Genomic DNA, 26854 nt, shown 5'->3' with positions numbered 1-26854 from the left:
TAACAAACCTGACGTAATTTCCTTTGTTGTTGACTTTCTAGAGCTAAGCTTTCCAGCTACACCAAGTCAAGTTTCCTGTGTTTGCTTAGCTCACACAGCTCAACTAGCCACAAATTCAATCTCCTGACAAACCCTAACATATGGATTAGGTCGAAGCTCTGTGTGCGTATGTGTGTGTATGCCCAGCAGCATTCATTGAGCAAACTCTTTGCTATTACAGTTACTTTTGGCGCATGTAACGCCACCAGATGTCCACCCATGTCCGTGGTCAGCTACATGGCCTGGCATTGGCTTTCCCTTCCGGGTTGCGCTATTGTTGTTAATCAACTGGCTTCGACAAGGAGCAACGAAGCATTGCAATGCGACAGTTGCCAGCTTATTGTTATTTGCAGCAAATGTACGTGATGCACAGCCATACAAATATTTTGTGTAGATATCGAATTCTGGCTGTAAACTTAAACTGTCTGCGCTCTCTAAAGAGTGCAACAACATTTGGTGTGACATGGCGTATGCGCTATTTTAATTAAACCGCACTAACCGCACTTGACAAGTGGTTTTAGCGACAACTGATAGCAGAGCTGATCGCTTCAGTTCACAATGTTGGCCTGGCTAAATTGGCCAAAGCCAATGGTATAGCAAATGTTGTGCAATGCGGCGAGTGCGTGATGTGCACCAGCAGGGCCAATGCGAGCCACATTTACAGTTCGCCACCAGACACCAACCGAAAGTCAGCCATTGGCCCATTGTTACAGCTGAGGGCACGGCGACATTTTATTTGGCTTTTATTGGCAACTCCCTTGTCTGATGGTGCCACGCCCGATGCATGTAGGAGACAGTAACGTAACATGTGGCAGGCAGCAAGCCGTTGATGCGGCAGCCGTTGATACGGCAGCAGATGCTTAAAGCTCCCCCAGCTCCCTCTACTCCAATTATAATGCACATTGGCTGGCCATATGCAGCTGTCGTTAAAATCATAATTTAGACGACCCCGCGAGGCACCTGCAGCTGCGAGATAAGCATTCACCTGGACCCTAGCGACTTTGTTGCAGCAGGGCGCGCAATAAAACGCTGCAAGCTTAAGCAGCCATTAAATTGGCATTTCCAGCCCATTTGGCCATACCATAATACGCATCAAGTCTGACGGGAAGCTGAGCCGGCGCCCATTCCATTGCGCAATAAAGGTAAAAATGAAAATATAAGCATGCATCAACATTTTTACAGCCAGCAAGTGGCAGCCGCAAGACTTACGAGTTACGGCATGTTGACTGCAACAGCCAGCTAAAATGCCAGCCAGGTAATTGCCAGCCAGGTAATTGCCAGCCTCAATTACACTGCATAGCAAAAACGAAAGGGCGGGGCAATATATGAAATGTAAGCAGAAAATTATCCTGCTAGGAGAGCTGTGTAAGTGGACATTGTCATTAGCCAAAACTGTTATAGTGGGCGCGGGTTAGAGCCCACCCAAAAGAGAGACACCATGGCGCATAAAAGTATTTACACATAACTTTTGTAAAGCATTTCGAAGATCCTTTTCACATAATAAAAATGCTTAGAAATAACGTTTACAATTAGCTTTTCTAATAGGGAGCGATTGCGATTTGAAATATTTTTCTAGCCATTCCGTTTCGTCTATTCAATTCATATTTAAATATATATCAAGCATATTAAATAAATTAAATATGTTTTAAATATTTAAGAATATGTGTATTTTATTCTTCTTTCATTGAATTGAACGCAAAATGCTTACAAATTCCTTAGCTGGCATTTTTACTCAGGCGGCATTTTTCACTGTAAGCTTCTCCTCTCGACAAGTGAAATGTTTGCGATATCTGTGAAATTCTAAAACCATTTTTGGCGCATATAGACAGGAGTATCTAAATGATATGCACAAATCCGTGGCTCGGCAGTACATCGTTGAAAATAATTCAAAATGCGATTGCATGCGCTGGGAGCTCAGACTCGCCAGCACATTTGATAAGCTCGCTCGCCGCTCAATTGCAAACTATTTAGTTTTAGCTAAATTCCACAAAATTCGCCCTTCAACATAAATTTGCACAGTTTTATGTAATGCTATTTAAGCATTTTATGGTTGTGCGGCATTAAAACTAAATTGCTGTTGCATAGTGTTTAAAGGCATCCGCTTCACATGGCATTTTTCAGGCGTCAGGCGGCAGGCGGCAGGCGGCTTGGCGCTGGGCCAATGTGCCGGAACAGCTTATGCTAATGCACATCACGTATACGACGCGTGTGTCGCAAATAATGCACAAGAGCTACTGCGGCGGCTGCGGCCTCTGCAGCTACTGCAACTTCAAAATACGCTGCTGTGGATAAACTTTCGGTTCAAATGCGGCTGCTCAAATTTGTTGTAATTGCATTGTGGCTGGTAGTGGGTCGCTGGTGGGTGGTGTTTGATGCAGGGATCAGGGATCACAGCCTTTGCTGGCCGCTTCGGTGGTTCGCCCTGGCTTTTTCACTTAACTTTTCCGGGCCCAGCACTAAGGTGCATATTTTTGTTTACGCTCTCTGCGGTGCCATTAACTGCAGTCAGCTTACGTGAGCAGGCAAAAACCATCCAGCCGTTAGTCCCTCAGACAGACACGGACAATTTTAAGTATTTTTGGTTTGTTAAAAAAAAAAAAAAAAGGAATTATCTTTATTTTTTGAAGCTCTTTGCACCTTTAAGCAGCGGCAAATTAAAAAAGATAACAGCAATTAAAAACCATTGCTTAAACTTGAATTGGTCTTGCCTGATGATTAACTAGACGTACACTTAACATCTTATATAATTTTAGTTGCATTCTAGCTGCATTCTAGCTGGTATCTTAGCTTACTAACCAACATTCTTAGACTTAACTATTTGCAAATCGAACAATCTGCGCACCAGCAGCCAAATAAAGTTATTTCAATCACAATTATATAATATAATTATTTTGCTCTTGTGCGCATATATTTCTAGCTAATACAATTTTTAATTTACAAATACAAAACAAAAACAGAATTTTATCAACTATTTTTCTGACTTTCTTTTTTCCATTCCCCGCCTAACCCCTTCTATATTGCAACTATCTATGCCTAAACCAACTACTGCAACTACCTAAAAAAAAACCAACAAACTGTATCTATATATTTACCTTTTACCTCTATGCATATATTTCTACCTATGAACTCTATATATAAATATATTTATATAACTCTACAATGAACACTTGTACATTTTTATAATCAACAAAACCTTGTTAAACGACAATCAAAACTACAAAAATATTCATATACTCTGCACGTGATGTAAATTTTGGCTGCCACAAATGTTACTTTTCCACTTTTCGCAATACGAACAAATAAAAAAAAAATCAAAAACTAAAACCAAATCGATTAAAAACTCGACTAAAATTGCTGCAAACCAATAAAAAAAATATATAAAAAATCAATTTAACTAAACAAAAAAATGCTGTATATAAAATCGACATCAACTACAACAACATCAACTACTACAACAATCAATATGCACTGTCAACAACAACAACAACAACTACTACTACTACTACAACAACAACTAAACAAAAAACACATGTACTCGTATTCCAGGAGGGCATCGATGTAAGTATTTACCATCCAAGCCGAACTAAAGCGAAAAACTAAACGTTGTTACCCAACCAAATGGAATACAAAACCAAGTCAAAAACAAAATACAGCCAACAACAGCAAACAACAATGAAAAACCGTAAACATATAAAGCAACAAAAGTGGCTTTGGCCAAGCCAAGCATTGAATACCCTTGCCTATAGCTGAGAAAGATTTATATTCTCAGATATTCTTAGATAAATGTGGATGGATTTGATGCAAATGTATTTGGCTTACTTAATTAGTTTATGTGCAAAGCAGTCTCTAAGCTAATTAAATGAAACTTTAAGGCTCATTAAATATGAACTTATAGAAACTTTTATATTGGAATTTGCTTTACACTCGTCATTTATAATTATGGTTTTATTGAATTGTTATATTATTTATTTTTAGTTTTTATTAGATTTCAAAGAGAGCTTTTAATTCAAATTGTTTGTTATAATACTAGTTATCAAGAAACAAATTATTTTCTGTCACTGCCATTAACATATTAATTTATTCTTCTTATTTTCTTACTTTTATCTGAAAACAGTTAACAGTTTCATACCAATTTTGAATATTTATCAAAAGTATTATCATCCACTTGAATGAATATCTTAATACAAAGTAGTTAAATTGATAGATAAATGAATATATACTCGGAAGAAGAAGAGACTACGCATATAAGATTGGCAAATAAATTCAATGAATTATTAATATAATACATTTTTACAAAAGCTTTATTTAGTCAATCTGATTTTTAGATACAAATTAGTTACCAATAAAACTTAAGTAATCCAAAGCATCAAAATATATATTGGATTTTCAAGCAATTAAATTAAAAAGTTGTTTTCAAGGGTATTCAACACAAAAATAAGAAATAAATAAATACACTACATGTATACACTACTCGTATTTATTTAGCCATGAACAAAAGGAAATTTACATTTCCAATTTAAAATACCGCCCACTTGATCGACCCAAGCTTTTAGTCTTTATCAAAAAATATTTTGGAATTCAATTTGTTTTGTTCATAAAAAGCAACAAATACAATTTCCATTGACTTTAGCATATTTTGTTTTTGCGACTGATTTCTCTTCTGTTAGCTGTGACTATGGAAAACTAACTGCATACCCTTTAAACTCTATTTCTCAATGTTTTTCTATAGACTCTTTTGTATAGATACAATGTTATATATAGATCTTTATAAATACATAGTACATCAACTACAACTATACTACATTTAGTTCTTATATGCATGCTGGTCTGCTGTGTATTTGCTTTGCTTCCCTCGAACAGCTCTTTTCTGTTTTTGATTATTCTTTTTTGGTATGTTTAGCAAATAAACTGCGCAGCAGAGTGGGTGTGAGAAAAGTGTGTAGAAGCGGAGATGAAGTGTGTGTGTGTGTGTAAGTGGGGGCGAGCAAGTGAACATCTCGAGATGCTTGAGGTCTGTTTGATAGCTCAAAGAACTAAACGCAGTATTTGATTAGCTCAGCTTGCTGAAGCAGAAGACTATCTATCAATTTATAAGGAAAACAACTTGAATTGCATTTTGTTGAACATCCAAAATCGATGTATATAAATTGGTACAAAATATGTATATGCTATATGAAATTCTCCGAGAAAACTTTTAAATTTAACTGTCTAATAAGAAACAAAATATTATACAATTCATTTTGTATATTAAATACATTTTTCGACTAAGTTTACATAGTTTAATTGAACAATTTTGTATTAATTACTTCGCCAACCTGGTACATAAATTGGGCTTAGTTACTTTACTAAAGAGTCAAGCGCCTAAATAGGAGCACACAGAACTTAACAAATATTTAAGCTAACCTCAATGGGCTCAAGCTGCGAGCAATCTAATAAGTAAACGAGAACTATGTGCTATACTAATTAGATACACACACACACACACACACACACGCACAGCCACCTTGCCGGAGATGGGCGATAAGTGCATGTACGTGCGCTGCTTAAATCTAATGAAGGTCCAGATACAACCCTGAGCTGTGACCCTTTGCATAATTTAGAGGACAGTAAACGGGGATGAGTGTGTTTATGTTTCTGTGTGTGTGTGTGCGTGTGTGTGTGTGTGTGTGTGTGTGCGTGTGTGAATGCCTTTCGATGCTGTCCATATGGATAATGGCAGCCGCAGACATCCGCCGCCATTGCCAAGTCCGTAACTGTCAATGGTTTTCAAAAGTGTTGAAGTATAAAATAATTACTTCATTCTATCAGAGCCGTGCGAACGTGACGGCTTTTGTAGGCTTCGCAATTTGTCAGAGACAAGCGCTGACAAAATGCAAAGCATCCCTTTAGACGACCGTCCGCATAAATTCCATGCAATTTGGTGTGTGAAAAAGTGTTGGCGCACAAATTAAACACCAAGGCTCAAAATTAAGCCCATCTTTATTTTTCGTTTTTTTAAAGCCCCCCACACACACACACACACTATAACGCTAAGAACAATGTGATAAAACGGCTGCCAGGGCAAACGACTAATGGATTTCCAATCCCCAAAACATACACACGTACGCACAAAATAACCGATTGGATAGATTTTCGATAGGTCTGCTCGACTGATAGTTATCCTGTGAGATACATATATCTGCTTCTTTCACAGGTAATCTGCAATAACTTAAATATTATTTGCGAGACTAGACACGCTGAAGACCTTATAAAACATAATCTTGAGAAAATCGTGCCCTTAGAATATAGGACATATACGCCCATTTCATACGAGATATATAATTTATTTCTAGGCGTCTTAAATTTTATCAACGCAATATACACTTCTTGTTTAAATAGTGGGTATATGGGACAGGAGAAGTAACTGCATTTTGTCGTACGCGTCGTTTATAAAACAGCTTACAAGTCCAAATAAAATTAATGTTATCAGTCCTCGGAGAGCCACAAACATTTTCAGCACACAAACTCACACACACACACACACACATACATACATACAAAGCCACACATATAATACAAATTGTTGCCTAGCGAAATTTGAGCCGTTTCCGTTTTGGTTTTGGGCCATGAAACACCTGCAGCGGCTTTGAACTTGAACGGTTGATAGCTCGAAGCTAGGTGCCAGGTGTAAAACCTCGAACCTTGGCCAATCCCTTCCGCACCTGCATGTCCTGTCCTGCTTGCATAACCACAACCAGCCAAAAACAAGGTGCAGGCATGTATGTTCTCCTCCATATGTGTGTGTGTGTGTGTGTGTGTGTTGGACAGGAAGTGGAATCAATAAATCTAACTGGCGCTTGTAACATACAGCACATACATCTCTATCTCTACATAAACACATTCACACACACGCACACGGACACACATGCGAAAGCTGCAAATGTAAGCGCTGAAATGTATGCTACATTACTCTGGCTCCAGAGCAAGTGAGAATAAATGTGGGCAATACCCTGTAGAGAGTTTTATGTAATTGACTAATATAAGTAAATAAATCAAATGAAATATTCGAGTATCAGGAATATATTCTCGTATAGATATACATATACATATATAGGTATATACATATATAAAGAAAATATGTAACTACTTAAAGTTGTGAGTCCTCATATTTTTTTCTACTTATATTCAAAGAAGACTCGATAATTTTCTCTCGCATTTTGAATACCCACGTTTAATATACCCATTTGCATAGCCATGCCGTGGGTACAGGGTATGGCAAACCACAGAAATTTAGAAATTTACCTTAATGCATATTAATTACCTAATGTCAAGCGCATAAACCAAATTGCCAAAACGTTCAGGTAGGAAGGGCAATGCAGCCACGGAAGGGAGAAGTCGAGAGTGGAGAGTCGAGGTGTAGGAGTCGACAGAGGAAAGTCAAGTACAAATACAAATACGACGCAGCTTAATTGAGTCATTCGTTATAATGCGCATAAGTATGCAATCTCTGGCTTTATAAACGTTTGTCAACGCACTAGAAATGTGTGCGTGAATCATTATAGAAAAGTGCGTGAAGAGGGTCCGTAAGAAAGAAAAATGTTCGCAACTTTTTTGATGGATAAATTGACTAAAAATTAGGTCAAATAAAAGTAAATAGAAAAATTGTCAAAAGAAGGTGAATATCGAAATCATAAAATCTGATATAAATTAAAATGGATCAAATTTGATATCAAGATTTCAAGCATTGATCAACATAAAATCAGCCAGGCTCCATTGCAGATTCATGAAATATATCGAATAAGCACCCATCTCTGATTGTAATATAAAAAAAAATGATGCAAACATTTGTCGACGCAGCTGCGTCTAAGGAGCTCATTCCATATGGTTGCCCTCAGGGCTTTGTTTTGGGGTTTTTTGTGCGCCGGAATGTGCAAATAATTGTGCACAAATTGGCTGTAATATGAATGAAGAGATTGAGTCAATGCAAACATGAATGGCGAAATGTAAATGAAAATTGATTTGCATGCAGGTCACATATGTATGTGGGTGTGTGTGTGGGTGTGTGTGTGTAAGTATGTGTGTAAACGCGTTTGAGGGTGCGGTGTGGTCTGTATTTCCATAGACAAACACGGGCCTGGCATGGATTGCATAATAAAAAAGTTGAAAGCATGAGAATAAATGATTTTGCATGAACAGTAAATAAATATAACATAAACAAGCACACGAACACACTCACACTCTCATAGTTAACACATAACAGATATATATATATATACACACACACTCACACACACGTCACAAACATGTAGACTAGAGGCCCAAAAACCATGTGCCAGTTGACATTGAAAAACAAATATACCGCAAAGACTAAAGTGTGTGTGTATAAATATTTATATATACTTGATGCAGAGTCAGGAGTCTCAGTTATTTCATTGCGTTTTTCGTATGCTCTTTCTTTTCAATTGCTCATAAAACAGGGCGCTACCAAGCTAACCAAGGAGGATATTGAGAAAGTATTTTCCTTATACGATCGCGTAAGAACAAATATTATATATACCTATTATAAATAGCATTGGATTATTATATTATTATTTAAACAAAAACAGGACAACAGCGGCACCATTGAGAATGAGGAGCTGAAAGGTTTTCTCAAGGATCTGCTCGAGCTGGTCAAGAAGGTAAGTGCATACTTTATAGACTGATAGCAATATATTTATCCTATAATATATCCTACATATATTGTGCATACAGGACGACTATGATGCCCAAGATCTGGCTGCCTTTGAGGAGACAATCATGCGTGGCGTCGGCCGTGATAAGCATGGCAAGGTTTCGCGCAAGGAGCTCACCATGATACTTTTAACCTTGGCAAAAATCTCGCCCGAAGACGAGCAGTAAATTGGGCCAACTAGCTAACGCAACACATATACATATATTTTTGTTACCAATTTGGGTAAGCTAATGCAAATGGGGCGAGCATTTTTGGCCGCAAGCCAATGAACAAATTTGATTACTTTATAAAACTGCCCGCAAACTAGGCGCAGCTCGAGGACATAACCTCACAAATGCAAATTATAAAATTAAAATATGAAAAAAGGAACTTGTGAACAAATTGTTGAAGCGCAAATCTACAAAGCAAAAGCAAATGAATATAAAAGATAATTCAAACTAAATGTTTCAAATTAATTAAATGTTTATGCATGTTAAGCTTTCGAAAGTCTATTTCCTAAACACAAGAGCTCCAAAATACAAAGCAAACAAAATTATTATGTATGTGTATTCGTAAAGCAAAACCTCTTAAGGAAATTTTAAAATAAAACCAAAACCAATATTAAATACCTAGTACTTGAAAAAAATTACTTTTGAAAAAGCAACTCGAAACCAGCCAGAAAAATATACAATTATTAAATAAATAAAAAAGTTCAGTACATCGATTTTAAAAATAATGAAATCATTTTCGGGTAGCCAAATACTCGTAATATTTATATTTTCTATTTCCAATATATTGCATATTTATTTAAATATTTAACTAAAATGAAAGTAATAATTTTGACTTAATTACAACTTAGCTAAGAGTAAGGACACTCAACAAATTATTGCAAAAACAAAGAAAGGAAAACGACAAAAAAAAAAAAAAAAACAAAAAAAAACAAAAACCACAAAAATAAAAATAAACGAAAATAAATGTGAAATTTAAATGATAAATTATTACGTAGAGCGAATTTTTTAGATAATTGTTGTTAATAATTGTGTGTACTTATAATAATTATATATACATATATAAATTTACTGTATTATGAATATACATATATATTTTGATGCGTGCGATTTTTTCCGCTTAGTTTACTTATTTTGGAAAATTTACCTTAATTTTTGACAAGAAAAAAGTCACACAAACAAAAACCAGCTAACGATAAATATATCTATGTATATTCCACACACAGTTTTAGTGCATAAGTTTTACCAAAAGTATAGGCCAAGCCAGCATCAATCAAAGCACTCGACAAACAGCTGCCAATTGGCACTCGAGCACGGTCCAGAGGCAGGTGAAAAAAGAATGAAAAAGGAAGGTGGGTAAACCAAAATGAGAGAGAAAACTAAAATCCACTTACAGTTGGCAAGCGACCTCGCCTCGCCTCCCCTGCGCCCGCCTTGAACACATGTCATACTTGTGCTCGTGCTTGTCCAAGGGCTGCACGGATTATGCAGAGGCGTGTCCTAAAAGGGGACTTAAGCAGAGACAAATTGAGAACAAATATTATTTAAAAAAAAAGGGAGAGTCTACAGCTTTTGATGATGTTTGATCTAAATGTGCTTTAAATGATTATATATGTATCTACTTTCAAAAATTTGGAAAATCGGCTTTACATTGATTTAAACTATTTTCAAGGTGCTATCGCTATTATAAATACTTGAAGCCAACTATTGGTAAGAAACAATTTTTGTTTTCAATTTGAAATTTTGATTTGCCTCCCCAACAAAAAAGAGCTATAGAAAATCAACGTTTCACAGGAAACATTTAACTAAGCTTTTAATACAAAATGAAAACGCAGAAAACTTTCGTATGTAAATCTATTAAAAGAAAACTCCAAAAACAATAACAATATAACAAAAAATATATATGTATGTTATAGAGAACTGTGCGATGCAACAAAATGCCAAGTAAAGAAAAACAAATATCGTATAAACTTATATATTATATATCTTACTTATGCTAATTCTTAAGATGGATTATCAGATGATATACATACGACAACAGCTTCAGAGAGAACTTTCTCAAAACACGATACCGAAAACATTATTAACTATACCTATAAACTACAACTAACTATAAATATATACATATACCTAAATATATATATATATAAATAAATATATATATACATATATGCATCTATTTATATAGATACCACAAACAATACATATATATGTCAAGCAAAAATTCTATGATATGAAAAACGGTGTTTTAATAAACTATTGATAGATTACAATCTCAAAACACACAACATATTTGTTTATACTATTGTAGTTGGATCTTCAAGTCCTCTGCATCTACACATTGCCTTGCTCCCGATTCTGCTCCTCAAGCAATTCATTCAACTTTTGCAGCAACGCATTAATACCAATTATATTCGAATTCATATCGGGAATCAGTTTGCCATTTGAATTCAAAACAGACTGTTGCTGCTCCGGCGTCGGCATTGCGCCGTTAACTACCTCATCTATATAGTCCATAGTGTCTTTGATCTTCAGGCAATGGCTGTTTCGTAAAAAATAAATGTGTTAGTTTTTCGAAAAATACGTAAATCCATATATAGATGCTAAATCGGAGTAGGGCAACAAATGGTACGAGCTGAGTCTTAGTAGAGTAGATGGATGATTACGTGACTGGGCTACAATGTAAGACCAGTCTAGAAGAAGGTAGTGTTCTCTAATCTGAATTCTGTCTTTCTTCTAAACATACAAACATTACCATAAGATATTAGCCTTTGTGTTAAAGCCAACAGAGAGACGATTAAATACAAAATGCGACAAATCGATGCCCTATATATTTCGTAAAAATTGCTGATCAGACTCAGATACGGGTTAACCAATGATACGGTTATTTACTTAGTGAATCTATTTCCCAAATTAAAACATTATCTTATTCATAAATTATATGGCTAATACTGTTGCAATAATTGCTCAACTATGTATATATATATAATATATTCTAAACTTGAGATATCTCAGATAATATTTGCCCTCATACCTTTCAGATGTCTTGTAAGGAATGTATACACATAAAAGTAACGATGGCAACAGCCATCATTGGTAAATCGGTCAAATAATACTCTAACTATATAAGCTGTACATATACACCTTACCATTTGGGCATCTCGTAGTCCTTGGCACTAAAATTCCTCCACTTGCAGCTGTCCAAATGCCAAGCGAGACAAGACACTTGCAATCGACCCTTGCGCCTAACAATTTTAGTAGCACGCTGCGGATTTACCACAGGCACATCCTCCAGGTGCCAGGTGAAGAGCTTTTTCACCTGCTGCTCATCGCTCTCTTGATGGTCTCCGTCATCCATTTGCTCGGACTGGAATTTGTGATCGACGGCGTTTGGTTCGTAATGCGCATAGTCGTTAAGTCCAATAGATGAAAGCATATCGCATAGGGATGGCGTTTTCCGAATGCTTCCGCCACGTCCGAAATGTCGTTTAAGGAAGCCTATGCCCTGGCTGGCGCAATCCGTGCAGCAGCGACAGACCGTGGAGCCCATGCTACGAAAAACGAACCCGGACGGATTGTTGATCAGAAAACGCGTTGAATTATTGGCATACGTGATGTGCGTTTGGCTGAGGATGTTACGAAGGGGTATTACTGCAATACGAATAGCAAGATCTGTTGACGAATTCACTTACCACTTGTTGATGTTAACATTCAATTTGGTAATGCACCCAAACGACATGGTCGCTCAATTGGAATTTTATAAGAATACTGAAATACCAGTAATTTTTGTAAAAAATGCTAGAAAAAGAACGCAAAAAACATTTAGATTAAGGACACTAAATACACGGACTACTCGAATAATAAAACCAGAGCCAAAACAAAAAAAAAAGGGGAAAATTCTTTCAACTACAAATTTATACAGAGACGGATCAACTACGCCCTAAAGTAGGCCTCCTCATCCAGTTTTTGCTGATAGGCCAATCGCTGCAATATGGTTGGATGCGTATGATGCCAGCGAGCATAGCAGGTATCGTAGACCGGGAAGCTCATGTGGTCGGCATAGATTTTCATGAGCGCCGAGCGCAGCAGCAGAGAGTAGCCTAGTCGATGGGCGAATCGATCTGCGGCATATTCGAAGCGTCGTAGATTCCACAGCATCAGGAAGTTGGCCAGCGTCAGATATGGCGTCAGTGCAAATCGCAGCACGATCAAAAAGCCGACAATAATTGGCCAGACACCCGGGGCAAAGCCAACCGCCTCATACAGGTACGGGCAGTGAAAGAACAAGCCAAAGAGGACCATCGTCAGAAGGAAATGCAGTTTCATGATGAATGTGGCCTTGTAGAAGTGTCCGCTCTTCCAGTGGCCCAGCTCGTGTGCAACTACGGCGACCACCTGGGGATTGGTCAGCCCACGTCCAATCTCATACGGCTGCAGCTGCGTGACCGGCTGTCCCTTGTTGAGGAGCAACGTATCGAAGATGACGATGCGCTTCAGGCAGCAGCTGCCGTAGAAGTAGGCATTGCTGTACTGCATGGACTTGGTCCGAATGATGAACACCCGATTCATGGGGAATCCCGTCTGATCGCAAACGACCTGAACATCCGCATAGAGGGGGCTCCCGGGCGGCAATCGACGCTGGACACCAATGCAAGGCACACACAGATAGGGCAGAAAGAAGACGAGGAACAAGGTAAAGCCGGCCCACATCAGCCAGAAATACAGAAAGAAAAAGAATCCCATGATCTGGACACTGAACACAATCAAAAGGGTGAGCGGGGCCAGGATTATCTGAGCTAGGATAATGCACACTACGCCGATTAACAGGTACATATAGCAAGGAAACCGTCGTTGCGTTCCATATCTCAGCTCCAAGATGCACTTATCGTATATCAGGACGGGCAGGCAGCGCAGCGATATATATATAGTTAGGTAGAATACAAAGATAAGGCTAATCCACAGCTCTCGGCCTGTTAGGGGGGCCAACGTGCTAGCGGCCAGCCCCCAGACAAATGGATAGAAGCCAAAATATAATTCCAATAGGCTAACGATCAAATCGATGATATTTTTCCATATAAAGAGCTCCATTTTGTGCAATTCATAGACGCGGGCGCGATGAAAGATCTCCGGCGGTATAATATCTCTTAACGGGTCCGGCACCATGATGGCATTCAGGCAGGTCAGTTGCTACTGGACGAAAATACGATTCAGTTGAATGATTGATTGAATGATCAGCGTTGAGAGCTCCGCCCTCGCTCACCTGTCGCTTGGCCAATATTATTTCCCAAATGTGGTCGAGGAACAGCACCACCATCATCAGATAGAGCAGTATTCGCGGGTCTATCTTCGGCCAAGTGTCGTAGGATACCATCGCTCAGGATATGATCATGTTACCAAACCAATGTAAACAATAGAATAACAAATAAATCAACAATCGGCAAATAGAAATAAATATATCTATTCCATTATACATCCGAAAGTGGCAGTTGGATTTGAATATACACATGTATTCGTAGCTAGCTATGTTTTTTTTCTGTTCGTTAATAATTCCAATTTTACGTTCGGTTTCTTTCGAGTCGCTCCAAGCGCTGCAAGCGATGCAGCATCGTGGGATGCGTGTGGTGCCAGCTGGAGTAGCAGGCGTCCGACAGGGGGAATGTGAGGTTGTCCGCATAGAGCTTGAGCAGCGCCATGCGCAGGTGCGCCGCATAGCCCAGCTGGAAAGCGAACTTGTCCGCCTCGTACTCGAATTGTCGCGTCATCGTGAGCATTAGCACATTGGAGATGGTTAGATAGGGCGTCAGCAGAAAGCCAAAGATTACGATAAAGCCCACTATAACCGGCTGGACGCCCACATCGAACCCAACCGCCTGGTAGATGGGCCCGTGCGAATAGCAGATGACGAACAGCACGAGCGTGATCAGCAGATGCAGCTGGAACATGACAATGGCCTTATAGAAGTGGCCGCGCTTCCAATGGCCCAACTCGTGGGCGACCACAGCCAGGACATGTTCGTTCGGCAAACCCTTGCCCTTCTCCTCCGGTGGCAGCCGAGCGTCGCTGGCCAATCCCCGATTCAACAAGAGCGTATCAAAGATCACAATGCGCTTCAGGCAGCAACTGCCAAAGAAGAAGGCATTGCTGCCCATGCTCGGGTCTCGGACGTGTATAATGTGCACATAGCGCATTGAGAAGCCGACGCGACGAGTGAGCTCTTCGAGACCCGCTTTCAGCGCCTGGTTCTCCAACTGCACACGCTGGCCAACGAAAGGATCAATTGCTAAGGGGATTATCAAAATGATCATCACGGTCAGCAGCACGGCCATCAGGTAGATGCCCACGAAGGCGTACTGATTGAAGGCGTTCACCATGGACACGACCACCGCAACCATTGTGGCCATGAGCAGCAGTGAGCAGCAGATGTCCACCAGCTCCATGACAATGCGCTGCGACCAACTGCGCTTCGGCTGCTTTACCAGTTTGGTGATGCAACATTTCTCATAGATTTTGCCCGGCAGCGACTTAACCAATATATAAAGGCTGAGAAAGATCAAGTAGACGAATGACATCCAGATCTCGTGCTTCATCCACGACCAGATGGCGCACCTGGCAACCAAATCCCAAAGCAGTCCGTAGAAACCAAAATACAATTCAAGGCAGCCAGAAATGACGACCACAATCAGCGTATTGACTATGATGAACCAGCTCTTGTGCAGCTTATATCTGCGCATTCTCTCAAACAGCTCCTGGGATAAATACGGCCGCAACACCTCCGGCACTTGGCTCGCACCATAAACCATTTTAATCTACAATAGGGATGTCAGAATATAAAGAGGCACTGGTAGTTCGGTTGTTTACCTCGCGTAGGATCAGGTAGAGGTTCCACAGATTATCCACCAGGAGAATGATCATTAGACAGAGGAGTATTATAGCGGGATCATTCCACAGCTGGACAATCATTTTACCTTAAAGATATCTGACATTTTACCCAAATACATTTGATATCCACATTTTGGAATTTTGTTGTTTTTTTTTTTGTTTTTTGTTTTTGTTTATTGGTCAAGTCGGCTATCGCTTGCTTTATTGAAATCTACACAATATACAACTAGACAAGGAGAGAGAGGGACTACTACGATACGGATACGGTTTACAGAATACAGCGAAAGAGAGTGAGGGAGAAAGACAGTGAGAGGGAAGCTAAATGCTTTGGTCTACAGTCTCGCACTTGAATGCGCGGCCAAAATGCCCACCTCGTAGTTTACTGCACCTTCTTCTGCGACTGTCCCAACTGTTTAAGGCGTGCCAAGCGCTGCAGCAGTGTTGGATGCGAATGATTCCAGGTGGAGTACAGCCAGTCATAGATGGGGAAGCCCAAATTGTCCAAGTTGAGCTTGATCAGAGCACGGCACAATTGTTGCTCGAAGCCAAGCTTGTGGGCAAACTCATCCGCCTGATACTCGAAGCGACGCGACAATATTGTCATGGCAAAGTTGATGATGGCATTGTAAGGTGCCATCACGTACGTGAAGATGATCAGTAGACCAACGAGTATGGGTCGTGTGCCCGGTGGAAAGCCCAGTGCCTCATAGAACGGCGCATACTTAAACAAGTAGCCAAAGACAAGAAACATAAGGAACAGATGGACCTCCATTATGATAATATTCTTGGTCACATGTCCCAGCTTCCAGTGGCCCAGCTCATGGCCAAGCACAGCCAGCACCTCCTCGTCCGTGCAGCCCTTGCCCTTCTCATCGTCGGTCAGCTCCGAATCGTCAGGTTTCCCTTTGTTCAGCAGCAGTGTGTCGAAGAGCACAATCCGCTTCGAGTTCCAAAGCCCATAAAAGTAAGCATTGCTATGCGAAGAACGTTTCGAGCCCTCCACAACATACAGCTTGGTCAATGGAAACTTGAGCGAGGCAGCCAAATTCTCGATGGACTGACGCAGTGGGCCCTCCTCCAGGGGCGTGTACTTATCGAAGAGCGGCGCAATGAAGATCGGATAGAGGGTGAGCAGTACCAGGGAGATGACACCGGCGAACACCCAAAGCCAAATGAAGAAATTGTCGCCACCGCGCTGCACAATAAAGATGATAGCCGCTGTGATGGGCAGCATCACAATCTGGGTAACCAGGAAGCCCTTGACCTGATCCCAGGCAAAGAAACCCGCCGTTTGCTTATTAAAGCCATGCTTTTCCTCCAGCACGAAGATCTTGTAGATCTTAAATGGCAGCGATTTGAATGTGGACAACACATTCGAGATGAGCACAAAGACTAGGCTGACAATAATTTCATTGCTCGAATCCCATTGCAAACGTTCGACCACATCCACTGACATCTGCCAGAGCAATGCGATCAATCCAATATACAGTTCCAGGCAAAGAAGCAGTACGTCCATCACCACGGCCTTAAAAATTCCAAAGTTCTCCCCATCCAGGCCATACTTGCGCGCCTTATGGAACGTCTCCGAACTCATATGGGCCTGCAGCTCAGTGGGCACAGTCAACGCATTTCGGTACACTTTCACCTGTGAGAACGAAAAATGCAATATATCTAATATCAACAGTGTCTCTGGCAAAGCAACGAACTCGGCTGGCATTTAACGCGCTAAATATACATACATATACCATACACTTAGATACTATACCTTGTAAAATACATAGGCAAAACATTAATTGCCGCCTTGAACGCTGGCACGTGCCGGCATTTTATTTATGACTCACCTGGCGATAGGCTATATAGATTTCCAGAGCATTCTCAATGATGACTAATGCCAAAATGCTGTACAGCACATCATCAGCCTCTAAAATGGACATTTTAACCTGAATTTCATAAAATTAATGTAGACGTATATACTTTAACAACGCCGCACTCTACGGCTTGCACGTAAAGCCTCAAAAACAGTGCTATAAAGCGTTCAAATATCTTGTATCGATTGTACAGAAAAGTCATCGATTACTTTACACGGAATTGCATAGATGTTTATTTTCCTTTTTGAAAACAAAAATCGGTTTCTTTTAGTTTCAAAACAATTTATTTAACTATGACTAGCGTATTTGCACGTTAAAGGCCTCTACACTGGCGTCGGCTATGTGTTTATGTATCTCATTTACTTCAGCCTGAGTTAAGGTGCGTTCCATATGCCGATAAACAATGCGAAAGCAAAGGCTGGTTTTGCCCGTTTTTGGATGCTTGAATTTGTCCACCAAGCTTATCTGAAAAAGAGTAGAATTAATATGTCATCAAATGTAAAATTAAATTTGCGCACCTGCTCCACCACGTCCCCAGCAATAGTGCGCGCTAGATCATAAAAATCATTGGCTGAGAATCCAGCATCGATTTCCACATTGGCTGGCAGCCAAAAGGACAAATCATTTGAGCATTGCGGATAATGTGAGATAGGTTTGTATTTGGGCAGATTTTGTAGATCCTCTTCGCTAAACTGAGACAGAAAGCCGCTATCGTTCGACCAAAACAGTCGAATGTCCGGAATATCGAATAGAATCATAGCCAATCGCTCCAGACCCACTCCAAAGGCATAACCAATTGACTGATGAACGCCAGCCTTTTGCAGAATCTCGTGGCGCATGATGCCACAACCGAGCACCTCCAACCAGTTGTCCTTGAAATAGATCTCCAACTCCCACGAGGGCTGTGTAAATGGAAAATACGTGTCCACCCAGCGATACTTGATGCGGGGTCCAAAGAGATCCTTCGTAAGACCCACCAGGACGTGCTTCATTTCGTGTTCCATCAGCTTGACAGCCTCTAGAGTGTGACACGGCTGCTTTGTCTGATCCATGCACTTGGATGAGGGCAAAATGCGTTTAGGATCTGCTAGCGAACCACTCCACGTCTCCTCAAAGAGCTCCAGCCCAGGATTACGTTCGAACAGCTTATCCTTAGTGACAAGACGCACTGCATCGGCCTGATGGAACACTGGGTAATGTGTGCTATCGATCTCATCCCGTCTATACACCTCACCGACAACCAAGAAGTTATCCAGTCCACCCGAAATCAGCTCCACTTGATGCGCCGTCGTATGGGCGCGCAACAAATGCTCCCGATTCACATAGTAGCAGTCCGATTTCTGTCGACTCACATGATCAATGGGTATGAGTAGATTGTCGAAGTTCTGTTGCACCGTGACTAATGGACTAAGTTGGTCATAGACGGAAAATAAAGGATTGCCACGCTGATTGCGATAGGCACCATAGAAATAATTGACAATACGCTGTCGTATTATCGACAATGGATGATCACGCTGCAGATGCTTATTTAAACCCAGATGTGAGAGTATCTTCGGGGTCACATTCGTCCAGCTGTCTGTGGGGTACGTGTTTCCATTGATTTCCAATTGCAAGGGGTGTTGTGTTGTCTGTCTCTTAGCTTCCTCGGGTGCGGTGCTGGCCAAGAGGCGACGATGCTGTTGGCGGCCCAAACATAGGCGGGATCTCGGCACACGCAGCGTTAATAACATTCTTTCAGGCTTTTTTATTTATGTTTTTATTAGCTAGCACAATATTGCATTATATGTATTATAAAACAACAGCTGTTTTGTATCGATACGCGTTCGATCAAAATATATCGATTAATTTGTATATAAATCGAGTGTGTCAGGGCTACAGACATATAAATTCCTATCAGCTGTTGACATTTTAATGTTCAACGATTATATGTAATCAATCAAAACTCGAAATGTTTAGTGATAAACTAATGTTCTCAATAAAAAACTTATAAAACTTTAGCTTTTCCAACAAAATATCATATAACCAATAAAATGCATAAATTTAAATAAAAAGTTTTCGTTCTCCGTTAGTTCTATCATATTATGAAACATTCATATTTTATAATATATAGGTTTTTATTTCATACAAAACATCAACATTGTAATATGCCTAATTTGTATCAATATTTAAATGGCAAATCATACAAAAATTAATGATGAGTTTTACAGCTAATTAATTATGCCCATTAAACTATAAACGTTTACTTCTGAGATGCTGCATTGGGATATAAAAGGTAATTTGTTTGTGATTAAATTAATTAGGTTGAGCGTCGATGCAAGCACTTTTATCGCAAATATAAATTCTCCTAGACCAGAGGATAGCTAGAAGCGGAAGCAATGCCGCACTGGTTGTCCTCATTGCGAGCCATCTTAATGAAGCCCTTGTCTCCCCAAGTGGTGCCCCACGAGTTCTTGACCAGCCAGTAGTCCTTGCCGCTCTCATCGGTGCCGTAGCCAACAACGAGGACACCGTGATCGAGATTCTGAGAATTGCATTCTGGTTCATTGTAGATGCCCTCAGAGTAGAACTGGAATGACTCATGTGATGCATCGATGGCCACTGAGACAGGTCCAATGGTAGCCACAGCCTCCGCCAACTTTTTTTCATTGCCTTGTGGGATGTCGACGAAGCCGCGATCCGTGGCACCAATGGTGTCCTTGTTGAAATGGCAGGAGTCATCAATGCCCTCATATGCATACGATTTCTCGGTATCAATGCCACCATTATCCTTGATGTAACGGAAGGCGTTGTCCATCAAGCCTCCGTTGCAGCCATTGTTGCCATATTTGGTGGAGCAATCTACCAGATTCTGCTCGGAGAGCGAGACCAAAGTGCCCGTCTTACGGAAATGCTGACCCTCTAGGGCGCCAGTACTGGAGAAGGCCCAACAGCTGCCGCAATGTCCCTGATCCTTAACTTCGGTAACGGCTCCCTTCTCACGCCAATCTACTGCCTTTGGCAGCTTAACATGCGCCGGAGAGATGAACGTAATGCCAGTAAAGCTGGGATCGGAAGCGCTACTGGGATTGACGTACTTATAAATCGAGTCTTCTCAAGATTGGCTGTCATACTTACCGCAGCTCCTTGTGCAGCGTGTAATTGAATCCGTTCAAGGTCTCGCGGAACTCATGATGCAGCATATCCGCATACTTGTTAACGGCCATCTTAAAGGTAACCTCGCCTGCGGCATAGCGTTGGTTGTGTTTTGCAATCTTGTGCTTGTTCTCGTTGAAGATCTTCAGGCGGAAGCGTTCCTCAGTCTCATCTTGATAAGTCTTGCGATGCTCCAGCTGCAATTAGGGAGAGTGTAAACACACATTTATACTATTACGCTTATCAGAAATACTGTTATCAGGACTTGTTATTGGCTTTATACCTATTCTCCACACCAGCCAGCGATTAGATAGCGCCGTACACACACAATCGAATGAACATGCCGAAGTTCAGGTTTACCTAACCAAAGCATCAATTCATATTCTGATTCTGATTCAGACTCAATTTCACAGATTCGATTTATTGCTCTTGCAATGAGATAAGCCTCTGACAGCTGTCTTTATCGCCAAGCGGACAAAAGGTGCCACAAAACCCAGTAGCTAAGGCCAATAAAACCCGTTAACGCCATAAAACTAGCCATAAAAATATTAACGAGTCAATTCGGTCTGAAGTTGTTAAAAATGTTATAAAGAATAGTAAAAGTAACCAAGAGAATAAAGATGGATGTTTATGTAAGCGAAACGGACTACGGATTAGATTGTAGCATACCCTTAAAATGGTATTCACTCTGAAATGTTTTCGTATATGTACATATATGAAATTCGGTTTAACCAGTGAAAATAGACAATAACCTAGACCTATTCCACAATATTTATAGAGAATTAACGCAATGTTCATTTAGTATTGTCAGTATTCATTCATTCTGCTACCTACCTATAAAGATATATTCACATATAAAAGAACTCATTATTATGCCAAAGCCGTCGATCTGAAATCCTCTATTACGACTACTGCTCGATCTGTATATACTGAATACAGAAAATGAAAACTCATATACCCTAGGGCATCGACAGAATAACGAACATTAATTTGATATACCAGAAAATTCACCAAATGCATTCAAATAAACTGGTCAAACAGGCCGCCCAGCCCACATACATATATCGCATAATTATAGCTGACATGGGAGCAATTGACGCCCTGACCGGATGGTAATCATAATGATGATGACGATGACGATGATGATGATGTTATTGGTGACTCTCTTTATAAGCATGTTGCTCTTGTTGTTGGATGACTGCCTGCGATAAGCGCTCGGTCATAAACTGTTTTTGTTTCTTCTCTTGCATATAATTGATATGATTGCTGGAAATTTTCTACTGTGAGACCTTCCAGCGGAGAAGGGCAAAGAGTCAGCATCGTAAACCCACCTATTGATTTTTCGCACATGCAAAAAACAATTTTAACATTTTTCATTTATTTATTTGTATTATTAAACAAATTTACACATTAAAAAAGAGACTTGGCGAGTCCGTAAAAAGTTAATAGAAAAATCAACGTAGGAACAGTAATTAAATGCACACGCCTAAACATCCATAGATAAAATCATGATAAACGACTGTTTGCACTTCGTTTTTTGTTTTTCTATTATCCATTTCTCAATGACATTTGCTGTAAATATACAGTTACTGAGTATCCGAGGCTACTTTTGTACTAAAATTAGTATTATTTGTTACATGCTAAGGCAACACTGGCTGGCGGAGTTTGGCCGCTAAAGTCGCTCCATTTCGATTGGACAGCTGCGATCCGTGCAGGCCGATGAGGTGGTCGGCCCATCAGCAGCTGCTGGTGCGGCATTAGCTGCTGCTGCTTCTATTGTATTGGCAGTGCGCTCTGTTAAGTATTGGTATTCTTTACGTTTACGCATTATGATGCGCAGCACAAAGCAGTTGACCACACAGAGCACGGCTATGAACAGAACGGGCACCACTACGTCCACAATAATGTGCAAATCACTGGCGGAGCTGGCCATAACTTTACGTGTTTTATATAATTTAATAATATCCGTAATTTTTTATAGTTCTGCTTGCATTAGCACGTTTTTCTGAATGACGCGCGTGCTTTCCTTTAATGTCTCTTAACGGGTAATTCTCTCTCTCTCTCTCTCTATCAATAGCTCCGTCTCGCTCGCTCTAATTCTGATTTCAGCGCGCGCGCGGTTACCCTCTCTGATTACTCTCTCTCTCTCTCTCTCTTTGTTTGCACTCTAGCGCTCGCTCGTAAGTGCTGCGTCTGCTTACGTCGAGCGTCGGGTGGGTAATATCAAAAAATGTCCGTATGCCTGTTTTAGTACGTAGCGCTGCTACCGCGCGCACACACACACACGCTCATGTCCAAAAATAAGGCATACATGTGTATGTGCGTGTGGCACATGAAATGCTTTTCGTGTTTTTGTACACACAGTCAAATAGATGTTCCCCAGTGTGTGTCAATGTTTGCAAGCAGATATGTACATGTACATATGTATTGAAACCGTTTCGAGCGAACCTGTTTGTTGCGTATAAAACCGTTGATTTATTAGGATATTCATGCATGTGTGTCTGTAAAGGCTACTCTCACGTCAACACACACATACTCTTACAGTACTAATCGCCCACTTGCTAATTTTACTTTGCTCTCCGTTTTCGTACAGTTTGCAAAAACAACAGCAACAGCAACAGCACAGCACAGCACAAAACAACACAGCATAGCAATAACAAACATTAAACCAAGTGATAAGCTAGTCACACGCCATTTCGCGAAACTCTGACGCGCTTTAACTTAGCATTGTTGTTATTCTTATTATTTGTTTTGCGCATAAATTGAGATGTCAATTGAATGGAATCAAATGAAAAAAAAAAAGACAACATTCGACAGTGTTTGGGGGGCCGCATTCACACGCTTATCGCAATACTTTCGGTTCAAAGTTCTTCGCGGCCTGGCATTTGTTTTCGCGTTCGACTTGTCGAGTTGAATGTGAAAAACCAAAATAAACACAGTGTGCTAATTAAATTGATATGTAACTGTTGCGCATTCTGTCCGCACTGTACAGCACTGGAGAAGTAAATGGCGCGCAAAAGTAGGCAGCACTTTTTTTTTGAAATTTTTATCAAGTAGCAGTTGGCGCCAAGAATCGAAGTGCGGCAGTTGCCAAATCCAACACTTTTTCAGTTCTTGATAAGAACGTTACTATAGTCAAGAAAACAGGCAACAAATTCTACAAGCAAGTAAAATAAATATTTATTTTATAAATAAATATGTAAATTCCATTTTTGCGACGCTTAAAAGTAGGCATTAGTGCAATATTGAATTTAAGTGAAATTGCAGACAAGAATTATTAGGTTATGCAAACTTTGAAGAGTAACTAAATTATTTGTTAAGAACAATTGAAATTCTTAAAACTGATATTGGCTAGATTTTTAGTTTTTTTATTTTTTATTTAGAGCTTCAAACTCGACGAAACGGAATATTTCTACTAAATAATATTCGCGATGATTAAATTTAGTGGTTAGTTTTGAAAACAACATCCACGTCTTCCAGAGATTTCTTTTGTTTATTTATAATTTTCATGCACTCGCAACTATGATCCAGTTCTGGTCTAGACAAAGCTGAAAACCTTTTGAAGCGTTTCATAGCTGATAAGAGTGGGCACATAACATTTATTGCAAGTGGGAGCTGATAAGCTGATTAAGAAGAGTTCAAAGCGCTCTACGACGTAAAACTAGCCCAGGACAAAGACAAAGAACCAACAAATTGAAAAGTAATAATCAATAAACAAGAACGCAAGACAAATATGCACATACATATGTATGTGAATGTAAATACGAATGAATAATGAGTCAGCATTGGAGCGCTTAGTGTCAATTGTTAAGAGTTGAATGTGTTGGTCGAATTGAATTGGCTGGCTATGCGTGTGGCTTATCATCGATCGATGCCAGGCACAAGCCGGAACGCGCGCTTATCAATGACTGGATGGTCTAACGGTACTGCCAGGCCAGGCCACTGATAAAGAGATTTATGTCGGCATCTCATGTGACGGCTCAACTATATTGAGTCTGTCATGTGAGCCGGCATGTAATCAGCTTGACTGCAACATTAATTGCAATAATAATAATAGTAAAATTAATAAAATGAACCATTATTATTAGTGGCAAATGAGTCAACGGTCAGAAATGCATTGAAACAAAAATAAAGCGGAAGAATGTCTCCAAAAACCTAAGTAACAAAGGCATTAATCATACAACCTGCAGTTGACACCTGTTACGAACACAGTTGCTTCTAAATTCGAGCACCTTCTTTTCTTTCCTCCATTCTCGGATTACTAAATTCCAACTTCCTCTGTTGCCAGCGCTCGTCACCGCATAACACATTCCATGTCTATTCCCTATTCTTTTTCAATGAACTGTTTAATTTTGCATTACTTACCTTGAAGGTGTGCCACTCCTCTTTGATAACATCAGCAAAGGAAACGGCCTGAGCCACAGCCACCAGGGCCAATAGAGCGTAAAGAGTGCGCATTTTAGCTGAAATTAAAAATGAAAATCAGTTAACATATTTAAACATTTCTAATTGAGCTGAGCTTTCAAACTTAACGTCTACTCGTCACGTGATGAGCTTTTTACAAACCTATCAGTGAGCTAGAGATGAGTAATCACAACTGTGACTGAGTCACTGTGAACATTCGTACTGTGACCAGTTGTACATCAAGCTTATATCTCATTACATTTCCTTAAAATTATTATTAAATGGAATTCACATGCACTTTCGTTTTCCATGAATAGCAAGAAAATTTGTCTACGTAAAAATAAAATTGTATTTCAAATGATCAAAAAGTTTACTTTTATTTTTAAATTATAAATTTGAGCTGTCAATTTAATTAAATCACGGGAAGCCATCAGCACCGGTAACAGTGATTGTTAAGTATCAATAATGTGCATTTTTGGCCCACACCCACACACATACATACATACATACATATACACACGAGAAAGAGAGAGAAACAGCAAGCTTCACAGCTATTGTACTAACAAACAAGTATGGACAGAGCTGAATTTCATCAGAAATAAAAAACAAACAAAAACAACAACAATAATAATAAATATCAAGGGAGTGCAATGATAAATTTGCAGAGTTGGCATTTTTTGTCGATAACATGATCCATAAACATCAGCCGCAGGCACCAGATGCTCTGTGGGGGCGGATTTGCTTACAGAGCAGATAGAGAAAATAAGTAAACGACAGCAATGAGAATTCCATCGAATTCGCTGAAACCGAATGCGAATTCACAGTTTAGTTTTTGCTCACACACACAAAAACATTTGCCGTTATCTTATCGGCCATTCGCCTTTGTATTTGTTTTGTGCGTTTTATATTATTATTATTTTCTATAGCACTAGACATACAAATTGTGGCAAGGTTGAGGGCAGAAACTGGTTTTGCAGTCTGTCCGCCAGGTGAATTAGCAAACACACAAATGCTCCGAAAAAATAGGGTAAAGAAAGAAAAAAAAGAGATAAGATAGACGGAAAATAGGCCACAGCAAAACGTGAAGCAACAGCTGAAAACAAAATGCGCAAAAGCAGCAGCAGCAGCAACAACAAAATGTTGGCAACGCAATAAATAAAGACGCCAAAGGGTTAATCAGATAAAAGAAATGCAATAGGCAGAATAAGAATAGAAGAGATGCTGCTGGAACATGCCAGACAAAGACGAAAGTTGGGAAATTAACAAACAATGGCGACATTATTCGTCTTCATGCTTATGAAAATAAGTGCGTCATGCATTTGTTTTAACAAATAAACAAAAGGTTTTTTTTTAAATACAGAAATGGAAATACGAACACATTGACAATGATTATGCGGAAATAAATTGTGTTCTTACCACTTGCGTTGGATGACAAACAATTCGCGATTTATTGCGTTTTAAGTTTCGCGTTTGAACAAACTGCTAGCTTCAGATCTAATTTAATGAGTATATAAAGCTTTTTAAAATTAAAAGTTACTAATTCCTTGCGAGCTCCTCACTCGAACACTTTTCGGTTTTAAATAAATTCAGATGCGTTTTGTTGTTGCGAAGAAATCTCACACACATATATATTAACTTTGATGCGTTATGGCCACACTGCTAATCATACTGAGGCTGCCAGACTGTTGAAATGATTTGTACCCTTAATGTGCAAAATATTATTGTCTATAAACCTGTAAATTAGTTAGTAAGTCCAACATACAAAGTAAAATTCGTTCGTTCATACAACAAAAAATTGCAATATTATAAAATAATAATTTACAATAATAAATAAA

General features: G+C 39.7%; 7 protein-coding genes across 9 annotated transcripts in view; 1 reads left to right on the top strand and 6 right to left on the bottom strand.

Annotated features, from left to right (window-relative positions):
- The window catches only part of Cbp53E (Calbindin 53E), a 34509-nt gene extending 25148 nt beyond the window's left edge, over positions 1 to 9361 (top strand). The window contains exons 9-12 of one of the 2 annotated variants that reach the window (XM_030385805.2): positions 3586 to 3597; positions 8496 to 8552; positions 8625 to 8696; positions 8770 to 9361. In XM_030385805.2, the coding sequence (XP_030241665.1) occupies positions 3586 to 3597; positions 8496 to 8552; positions 8625 to 8696; positions 8770 to 8916 (288 nt within the window). In that variant the 3' untranslated portion in view covers positions 8917 to 9361. The remainder of the gene's footprint in view (positions 1 to 3585; positions 3598 to 8495; positions 8553 to 8624; positions 8697 to 8769) is intronic. The other variant, XM_030385806.2, reaches the window with a different exon arrangement.
- A 1599-nt stretch (positions 9362 to 10960) lies between these two features.
- Positions 10961 to 12666, bottom strand: LOC108654427 (uncharacterized). Its single transcript, XM_018105739.3, has 3 exons — positions 12429 to 12666; positions 11886 to 12362; positions 10961 to 11278 (listed from the first exon to the last, which is right to left on the bottom strand). The coding sequence occupies exons 1-3, from the start codon at positions 12473 to 12475 to the stop codon at positions 11071 to 11073; spliced, it is 732 nt and encodes a 243-aa protein (XP_017961228.1). The 5' UTR covers positions 12476 to 12666; the 3' UTR covers positions 10961 to 11070.
- Positions 12432 to 14153, bottom strand: ste24c (ste24c prenyl protease type I). 2 transcript variants are annotated; one of them, XM_018105730.3, is made up of 2 exons: positions 13997 to 14153; positions 12432 to 13926 (listed from the first exon to the last, which is right to left on the bottom strand). In XM_018105730.3, exon 2 carries the CDS (start codon positions 13897 to 13899, stop codon positions 12670 to 12672), a length of 1230 nt encoding a protein of 409 aa, XP_017961219.1. In that variant the 5' UTR covers positions 13900 to 13926; positions 13997 to 14153; the 3' UTR covers positions 12432 to 12669. The 2 variants fall into 2 exon arrangements, with proteins under 2 accessions (XP_017961219.1, XP_017961218.1); XM_018105729.3 differs by having other exon boundaries at positions 12432 to 13923; positions 13997 to 14145.
- Positions 14154 to 14178: 25 nt separating this feature from the next.
- ste24b (ste24b prenyl protease type I) lies at positions 14179 to 15805 on the bottom strand. Its single transcript, XM_018105733.2, has 2 exons — positions 15595 to 15805; positions 14179 to 15542 (listed from the first exon to the last, which is right to left on the bottom strand). Exons 1-2 carry the CDS (start codon positions 15694 to 15696, stop codon positions 14292 to 14294), a joined length of 1353 nt encoding a protein of 450 aa, XP_017961222.1. The 5' UTR covers positions 15697 to 15805; the 3' UTR covers positions 14179 to 14291.
- Positions 15755 to 17657, bottom strand: ste24a (prenyl protease type I). The gene is made up of 2 exons (XM_018105732.3): positions 17457 to 17657; positions 15755 to 17260 (listed from the first exon to the last, which is right to left on the bottom strand). The coding sequence occupies exons 1-2, from the start codon at positions 17547 to 17549 to the stop codon at positions 15995 to 15997; spliced, it is 1359 nt and encodes a 452-aa protein (XP_017961221.1). The 5' UTR covers positions 17550 to 17657; the 3' UTR covers positions 15755 to 15994.
- A 31-nt stretch (positions 17658 to 17688) lies between these two features.
- Positions 17689 to 19332, bottom strand: PheRS-m (Phenylalanyl-tRNA synthetase, mitochondrial). Its single transcript, XM_018105728.3, has 2 exons — positions 18002 to 19332; positions 17689 to 17948 (listed from the first exon to the last, which is right to left on the bottom strand). Exons 1-2 carry the CDS (start codon positions 19211 to 19213, stop codon positions 17781 to 17783), a joined length of 1380 nt encoding a protein of 459 aa, XP_017961217.1. The 5' UTR covers positions 19214 to 19332; the 3' UTR covers positions 17689 to 17780.
- Positions 19333 to 19578: 246 nt separating this feature from the next.
- CtsL1 (cathepsin L) lies at positions 19579 to 26649 on the bottom strand. The gene is made up of 4 exons (XM_018105736.3): positions 26436 to 26649; positions 24981 to 25078; positions 20598 to 20812; positions 19579 to 20539 (listed from the first exon to the last, which is right to left on the bottom strand). Exons 2-4 carry the CDS (start codon positions 25071 to 25073, stop codon positions 19828 to 19830), a joined length of 1020 nt encoding a protein of 339 aa, XP_017961225.1. The 5' UTR covers positions 25074 to 25078; positions 26436 to 26649; the 3' UTR covers positions 19579 to 19827.
- Between the last annotated feature and the right edge of the window lie 205 nt (positions 26650 to 26854).

This window comes from Drosophila navojoa, chromosome 5 (assembly GCF_054131105.1).
Source record: "Drosophila navojoa isolate 15081-1374.11 chromosome 5, UAZ_NAV_1.0, whole genome shotgun sequence".
Lineage (NCBI taxonomy): Eukaryota > Metazoa > Arthropoda > Insecta > Diptera > Drosophilidae > Drosophila > Drosophila navojoa.
This window is presented reverse-complemented; position numbering and strand designations above follow the sequence as displayed.